At 30.4% G+C, this 9049-nt stretch overlaps 1 protein-coding gene across 1 annotated transcript; it reads right to left on the bottom strand.

Annotated features, from left to right (window-relative positions):
* Nucleotides 1-6864: 6864 nt before the first annotated feature.
* LOC132174088 (protein neprosin-like) lies at nt 6865-8475 on the bottom strand. Its single transcript, XM_088514455.1, has 7 exons — nt 8386-8475; nt 8086-8172; nt 7894-7980; nt 7378-7539; nt 7238-7291; nt 6995-7141; nt 6865-6885 (listed from the first exon to the last, which is right to left on the bottom strand). Exons 1-7 carry the CDS (start codon nt 8473-8475, stop codon nt 6865-6867), a joined length of 648 nt encoding a protein of 215 aa, XP_088370581.1.
* Nucleotides 8476-9049: the final 574 nt, after the last annotated feature.

Here is a 9049-nt window from a genome sequence, read left to right as displayed (position 1 = left end):
CACGGAAACATGTGGGTTTCTCCTTGTGCAATTAGGTCCAATCCTTAAGGGATAACAATAAGCTTTGAAAATGGACCTAAAGGGAAAATAAAACTAGCTGCAATAGGCCTAAGTCACTTGTCAATTTGTCATCTCATGACTTATCATAGATTACTATTAATTACAATTTATTTCACTAAAAATGTGTAATTGAACTCTAGTATTTATTTTGTTTAATCAAAACTCCTATTGACATCTTATAATTGAAATTGACCCATCCATGAAATATCTACAGTAGAATTAAAGTCATAAATAAAATTGTCACTCCAATTCACTATCACTTATTCATTGAGTTTCCGATTTAATCTCTTGATAATTCTTGTACTCTTAAAATAATTTTTCATTTAATGCATTTAATTTTAGTAACTCCTTGCTAAAATGCTCGGCTAAAGATTTAGAATAATCAATTCACATTAAATTTATCTAAAGGAGGTCATATCTCATGTCTTTTTTATTTTATTTTTATTAAAATCAAAGGATTATGGATTCAATCTTGAAGAGTAATGTTCTCACAATGTTGCATGTGATCTCCTAACACACCAAGATTTGAACCATGAAATATTCTACTCTTAAATGTATCAAAGTGATTTCTTCACATTTAAGTTCACATTGCGCGCTCTCAGGATTAAGAGTCAATGCTATAAGTAGTCATAAGTTCAAGTTATTTATATTGATAGTAGTTTATAGAATAACAACTCACGTGATCCATTTAATTCAGTGCACCTGCATCAACACATCAATCAGAAGTGTCTACTTCCATGATCAAGATAGATCATCATGATTCATATGTTATAATCTTAACAAATGGATTGCCCAATTCCATTACCAACTATGAACTATAGTTTATAAGTTACAAGGTTTTTGACTTGTGTGATAATCTCATTAACACACATAGGCCATATTCAATATAACTTAAAGACTACATGTGTGTATATGTATATATCTTAGAAAAAATATGCACATGTATACAATGATATCACCAGTGTTCTTAATAAAATTAAGAAAATTAAAACTTTATTTAGTAAATCGAAAATGTCATACAAAAAGAAATTGACTTTTAATTAGGATATAAACCCTAACAAATACAAGTTGTGGCAATGGAAAGATAGAAGTGAAATTTGAAAAAGAAATTAAGGTGAAAAAAGTATTACATATATTTATTTAGCATGGTAGAGTACTAGATCATGCAGTACTTAATTTAGATTGTTGAATTAAAGCAGCAGTAACATTTGAACCAACGAATCCGACATGCACACTCCCCAAGTTGCATTGTCCCTTGTCTTGCAATTCATGTCACATTTAAATTGAGAGAAGCATGGCCCAGACCATGTTTGGCTCTTAAACCTACGATAACAAGGCTCCTCTATTGCCCGTTCTGTAAAGAAATGGCATCATAAGTAAGCAAAATACATTAAAAAACACGAAAAATGCAAAACAATTAAGTTACATTTCTTGCAACTCGATCTATGGTTCTTCGATCTGCCCCAGAAGGGTTTAATTAAATCATTTGTCATGCAGCTTTCTGCTCAGAAGAGAAAAGAAGAGCCCTTTTTTTTTCTCATTTGTTGAGGTTAATTAATTTGTATGAAACTCGTGATGTCCCAAAACAATTTAACCAACAGTTCTGCAGACCCATTTCTTAGTTTTGTCCAATATTCAAGGACCATGTAATTTTTGACCCATTTTTTTTATTATTGGTTTGTTTTTTCTACACTATTTTTGTTTTGAATCTTTTGTTGGGGAGTCTAACCCTTTCAGTTTTAGACCCACGTAACTATGTAACCCTTCAATATTTGATTAGAAAAATAATAATAATAATAATAATTTAGGCTTCGTTTATTTCGATGTAAAATGTTTTTTGAAAAAAAAAAAATTCTTATTTTTTGGTGTTTGGTAAGATAAAAAAAATTGTTGTCAAACCGAAATATTTTTGATAAAGCACGAAAATCTTATTTAATCCCCGTAAAATCATTTTAGATTTATTTATTTCCTGTCTACTACTCTTTATCAATAAAGTTAACGCTTAATAACATTTTGGAACCTTTGGTTTCGTCTCTCATTTTAATTGGATTTTCAATTTTAAAAAATATAATCGTCATATATAACACACATATATATATAAGCAACAAAATTAGGAATATCACTTGGATGGTTATGTCTAAGATCATAAGAAGCAGATGCCCTATATGCTATTCTCTTCCCTATATTTAAGGAAAATTTCAAAAAAACCCCAAAAACACACCCACATCAAAAACCCTATATTTAACATACACCAAAGGGTATCTACAGTGTTTCCCAATGCATTGAAAAACACTATATATATCAAATGTTTTATTAAATTATAAACAAATCATTTTATCTTATCTTTCCTTCATATGTCCCAGTAATTCTCTCTCCCCTCTCCTCTTTCATTGGTTGTAATGATAAAAAAAATAGTATTTAATTCATATAAGGAAAAAATAATGTAATCTATTGTGAATTATTTTTTTATAGGGAATTAAAAAGTAGTTTTATTTCCTAAATTGAGGAAAAATTGTTGAAAAGTTGTTGCTAATGCTCGTTCATGAATCAGATGACGAAATTACTCACCTGCGTTTGCGAGGAAGATGAAGATGAAGAGGATCACAAAAAAGAAAGTAGATTTAGTAGTCTAAGCCATGATTTTCGGCCTCATCACTTGTGACAAATGCATGCAAATGACAATCACAGATATTTATATCAATGATAACAAGGATATATAATAAGATCAAGGGTCATATGTGCTCTTGTGAGCTGTAAAATTTGAACCTATTTTATTCATTTAATACCATATAATTAATTAATCTTATGGAGTTGGAAAAAGTTACGTAATGCATTTGGTGGAAAATGAACAATAGGATAGCAAGAAATGGTCCATTTTGTGAGTGACCAAAAAAATTAGAAAATTCTTCTTTCTTTCGTAATTGGCCATTACTTTTTATAAAATCTAAAAATTACTTATTATTTATTTATTTATTTAAAAAAAACTAGAGTTTCTGGATCATTTAATTGAGCTAGAACATCTAATTTGACGAGTGGATGATTTGTGCACTTGTATTAATAAAAAAAAAAAATGCATGAAAAACAAATCTGATTAGTACATAACGAATTGAATTACCCATGAAAAACAATTCCTTTTTTGTTTTTTTTGTTTTTGTTTTTGTTTTTTTTTTTGGATTTTTTGTTTTTTTTTTTTTTGTTTTTAAATAAAATATGTGATGGGGGCATTTTGGAAAAAGAAGAAGAAGTTAGAATGGTCGAATTGCAACAATTTAAAAGTTTGGGGGAGTCAAGTGTTACATTTTAAACATTTGAGGTAAAAGTGCAAACGGGTGGATAGTTCAGGGGGTAAAATGTATTTTCTCCATTATATAATCTCATTTGAAACTCTCTTTGAGTATATATTTCACCAAAGATTAAGAAGAGGTAAATTTATCATATAATCAATAGTTTAACACTTCACTTAAGTGTGGGCTTAAACTCCATTTTAATAGGTGAATCTCAGCACGTAAAATATTTAATTGAAATGTGAAGTAAATAATGGATACAATATTCGAATTCAAGACCTATACCATATTAAACCATCACTTATTCTAAAAGCTTAACCTAAAAAAAATAAAATTAAAAAAAAAAGAAGAAAAAAAAAAAGTAATTTTAATTATTTAATCAATATTTTAATAATAATTAGGCTTTGGCACACACATTGAGCTTCCTTTCTATGCACTACTTTTTTTTCTTTTTTTTTTTTTTTTTTTTTCAAGAAAACAAAATTTAAAACTTAAAATTTTTTTAAAAATAAAAATAAAAAGCGAAGGTTAGAATAGTAAAAAACAGTCAGTTCCTTCTACATCCAATATAATCGTATGTGATTCAAAAAAAATAAAATTATATATGTAGTTCACATTAATTGACTTGTTTTCTGTTATTTCTTTCTACATTGGGGGAAGCTGGACCTATAAATTTTTTTTTTTTGGGGGCGGGGACCAGTATAATTTTTTTTTTTTTACTCCTTAAAATATATTTTTTGAGGAAGTGGGGGGGACCATGGCACAGCCGGTCCCCCCTCCCTCGTCTCTATGTGTAAGCAACGTCATTGCAAACGTGTATTAATTATAGAGACTTTTTAGAAGCTAGCTATATCAATTTAAATAATCGGTAATATCTTTTTTGAGGAAGTGGGTGGGGCCGGTCCCCCCTACCCCCCATCTCTGACCTTAGATAAAATGGATCTAGCTAGCTAGGTTATTTGTTGTTGTTGTTGTTTTATTTTATTTATTTTATTTTTTTTTCGTTTATTATAACATTTATGCATTTGTTATATATAGGGACTGTAGATAAAATAAATCCAGCTAGCTATGTTATTTGTTTTCTTTTGCTTTTCCCTTTGTGTGTTTTTTTTTTTTTGTTTTTTGTTTTTTTTTTAACATTTACATATTTATTCTAAATTTTCAAAATCTAAACAAAAATTAAAGTCCAAAATGGATATGCAATTTTTTTTGTTGTTGTTCTGATAATGTACATTTGTAAAACCTACACAAAATTTAGATAAGGTGTAAATCTAAATGCAAAAACCTGCACAAAAAAACCTAATTTCAAAAAATTTACATACGTAATTTTGCATGCATGCATGCAAATTAATTAAACAATCCCACCATACAAAACATATATCTCTAACAAATAAATTAATTAGCTAACATGTAAAATTAATTTGCTAATATAACTACATCAATAATATATAATAATATACACTGTAAATTATATATTTATATAATATATAAATAAATAAATCAATTACTATATATATATATATATATATATATATATATATATATACCTAATCAGGAGAGGCTGGAGAATCGCTAGAGGGAGAGCTCGTGACGGCCAGAGGGAGGAGCGGTGGTGACGGCTGGTGAGAGAGAGAACCACTGAGAGAGAGAGCGGGTGAGAGAGAGAATAGCCGGCCGGTAGCAAGCTAGCTAGTGAGAGAGAGAACGCAGGTGAGAGAATGCGTGTGACTGTGATGGAGATGGAGAAACGGTTGGCTGTGAGAAAAATGGGTCGGAGGGGAGGGCTATGGCATGCGCGGGGGAGAAAGAAAGAAAGGGAGGGAAAAAGAAAGAAAAAAAAAAAGAAGGAGAAGAAGCTATCTGGCTACGCGCGTTCCCGAGGAGGAGTCTTGACGTGTCAACACAGGACACGTCAAGAACATCTTGATGTGCCACATGTGGCACGTCAAGAAATTATTGACGTGCCACATTTGGACATGTCAAGAATTATTGACGTGTCATAAGTAGACACGTCAATAATTGAAAGATAAATTTTTAAAATTTTAATTTATATCATTTTTTTCTCTTATATAACACATTATAAATACAATATACTTAAAACTAATTAGAGAACAAATAAATTAATATTCTAGATGTACAGATAATAAAATCCTTTTTTTTTTTTTTTTTTTTTTTTGTGATGGCTCAATAATCCACTCACCGAGAATCAGATTGAGCTTCCAGGCATTTCCACCGTAGGATCAATGAACAATTGAGATAAGTGAAGGACTTGCCGAACTAGAGTGGTGCACAATTACTGGAGGTCAAGTTCGATGGCAGCTACGACACCCTCGCACTTCTTTAATTAAGATCATCCTCCCCTCTACTGCGAAGTTCACGACAAGAAATTGATACTCTCTTTTATAATTGCTTGCTTGTTGTTTCTTTGTCTTTTCAATACTTTAATATTCTGGCATGCAATGTATTAATGGTAGTACAATATTAATACACTGCATGCCAGAATATTAAAGAAATGAAATGTTTGTTCTGGCACTTGGAAATAACAACCAACACATATTTTTTGTTGGCCGGGTTCATGTGGGGTTTGTGGATTTTATAAAATAAATGTATTATGTATGTCTTATTTTTTAAAAATTAATATGGCTATCATATTAATATTATTAAATGATTTATGCATGATAATATTTTGATTCAGGTATAATTATACGTATATATTGTATACCAATTAATTTTTACTACCTATTTTTTTTTAATACATATTGTATAATTAATATGATTGAAATTAATTAAAATTAATTATAATTATTGACGTGTGGAATAATGGCACGTCAAAATTTTTTGACCTGTTAAAAATAACACGTCAAAAATTTTTGACGTGCAGGAAAATTATTGACGTGGCTTTTACACACGTCAATAATTTTTGACGTGTCATAATGGCACGTCAAAAATTATTGACGTGGCATTTAGACACATCAATAATTTTTGACGTGCCACTATGACACGTAAAAAATTATTGATGTGACATTTAGACACGTGGATATTATTATTTCAATTTAAAAGAATAATATCTCAATAGATATAACTTCATCTTGTTATTATTCGACCCAACCTACATTAATTGATGAGAATATTGCAGAAAAAAAAAAAAAAATCCTTAAGGACATGGCCCACCAGGACCCCCATAAGTGAAGGCATGCCCGGTTTTATTTGGATCCTGGCCATCATACCAATCTACAATACCGTAACAATTTGGACCATAATCAAAGAAATGACCAGCAATTTTGTCTGTGAGCTCAACAATTTGGTAATCCGCGTTCACAATTTGAACAAATGTAAAAGTACCTGCTTCATCGGCTTTGATGTCAGGAATATAACCATTCCCCATTGGTACTGGAGTTTGTATACTAGAAGGCGAAAATGTTGCTCCACCATATCGAAGATAAGATGCTCCAGTAGCTAAATGAGTGAATATCTCCTTCAGCCAATATCCATATTTGTAATCATCATCATCCATCAACCATCAATTTCCGGTTGATTGATCCTACCAAAACAAAAAACCAATAAATTAATACTACTTCAATCAATTTTGGACATTAATTTTTAAGCTTGTTACTACTTTGTATCAAAAAAAAAAAAAAATTAAAAATTACTTGAATAATGGTCATTTTAAAACCGTATTGCGGTCCATCAAAGACAGAAATATTAGCAAAATATCCACCAAGGTGATATTCGTTATGTACTTGTACAAAACCTGGACATTCTATATTGTAACAACCAGTTTTTTGAAACCCATCTGCCTGTTGATATAATGTTCAAATGGATTCAATAAAGGGTATCTTTCATAAGATCACACGAAAGGTATTGGAACAAGAAATCAATCTATTCTTACGTACAGTCCAATATGCAGTAAGTCGTGTGCGATTGTCACCATATAATTTGGGATGCACCTATACATATATAAATAACAATATATCATAAGGTGAAAATGAGAAGAAAAAATATTGATATATATATGAAATGATTTTTGACTTACTGCCCATCCAACTTCTATACTGTTTGTTTCAGCTTCAGGTCCATTTCGAACCCATATTTGAGCTTTACTGTATTGGCCCACTTCCACACGTGGATTATTAATCGTGATTACTGCTTTTGCTCCATGGTAAGTCGCAACCTCCGCTGTGTCAATACCTACAGACTAAGTCAAGAAATTGACGTTATGATGATTTGAATATAATTAATTTATGCATTGGATACATATCATATGATAATGAACTTTTATTGAATATGATAATCTACAGTGGCATGCATATAATTAATTAACTTTTATTGAATATAATAGATAAAACCATGACTTAAATTAAAGCATCCTGGCCTCTTCTCCATCGGAGGATTGTTAACGTACATGCATATCATAAAACTCAAGAGAAGTATACATATATATGTAGAAACTTACATATTCGCTAGGAAGTTTTGTTGCAAATGTGTGAAGGCTTCCACCATGAGATTTTGAGAAAGACTTCAAACCAGTTTTAGGTCTTCATATCGGTACCATTCCTTGTGGGCAACGGAAACCCACAAGTTGGCTTTTTGAGAAAACTTCATTTGTCTTCTTTCTTGTTGAGAAACTTGGGTTCATCTGCATAATTATATAAATTATGATCAATTTTCTAGAGAAGACCCCCCCCCCCCCCCCACAAAAAAAAAAAGGAATGTTGAAAGAATATGATTTGTAATTAATTACTTGAATTTTGTGATTCTTAAGCAGATGATGATCAAATGCAGGCTGCTTATACATATCCACACAATCGACCTCACCAGCATCACCTGACTGTACATCAAAACAGCAAAGATCTAATAATAATTTTCTTATTAATCACACACTACAACATCAATCATACAAGTTAAAGTTTCTATGTTTTGTACTATGGAATTGAATGTTTCTCAACTGTTTTTTTTTATTTTTTTTCATCTTCTTCTTCACTTTTTGCCATTCGAGCAAAAGGATATTGGCATCATGTGTTTTTCATAGATATTTGAGTACCTGTGGCTCATCGAACATGCTAATTCTTCCTCCATCCACTACACAGCAGATAAAAGTAACACCAAGAATTACTAACACAAACAAACCCATAGAACTTGTTAAGCCAATTGTCTCATAGATGATCGATATCGATCAAAAGCCGTAGTGAGGTGTATATATATATATATATAAACTAAAAGATAATAAGGAAAGATAATAATTAGAATATGAATCACACTCATTACAGATTTCACTAATGAATTCAGCCATTTTCATGTACAATTCAAAATCAATTCAAAGGAGCGAAGAATTAAATACATGTCTCCAAATATGTAAATGGTTTTTAAGGAAGGACATAAATTTCTTCAAACCCAGTTTGAAGAAAATATCCTCAAACCCATTTAAAATAATGCCAAGTGTCATGGACTCCATCCATTGAATGACTCCATCTAATGGCATGGAGAAACTCTTATTTGGCAAATTTATTTAAATACTTTTGAAACGCCAAATATATATATAGTCATCCTAATTTCTAATTGTTTTTATTCAAAATGAAATCTAGATAAAGTAGAATTTATTTCATATCTCCATATTAACATGCATCTGTTTTATAGAAAAAAGAAATTTTTTTTAAAAAAATTATAAAATTTCATGCAAATAGCATGGAATGAATTACAAATGAAAT

Source organism: Corylus avellana, chromosome 3 (assembly GCF_965113065.1).
Source record: "Corylus avellana chromosome 3, dhCorAvel1.hap1.2, whole genome shotgun sequence".
Lineage (NCBI taxonomy): Eukaryota > Viridiplantae > Streptophyta > Magnoliopsida > Fagales > Betulaceae > Corylus > Corylus avellana.
The sequence above is the reverse complement of the archived record's forward strand: the minus strand, read 5'-3'. Positions and strand labels throughout refer to the sequence as shown.

What these genes read in the sequence shown, in the direction of transcription:
- LOC132174088 (XM_088514455.1), bottom strand. Translation starts at nt 8,475, where the DNA reads ATGGGTTTGTTTGTGTTAGTAATTCTTGGTGTTACTTTTATCTGCTGT. An exon ending in TTAAGAATCACAAAATTCAA is followed by an intron (nt 7,981 to 8,085) that starts GTAATTAATTAC and finishes ATAATTATGCAG; the next exon opens with ATGAACCCAAGTTTCTCAAC. An exon ending in TTAAAATGACCATTATTCAA is followed by an intron (nt 6,886 to 6,994) that starts GTAATTTTTAAT and finishes TTGTTTTGGTAG; the next exon opens with GATCAATCAACCGGAAATTG.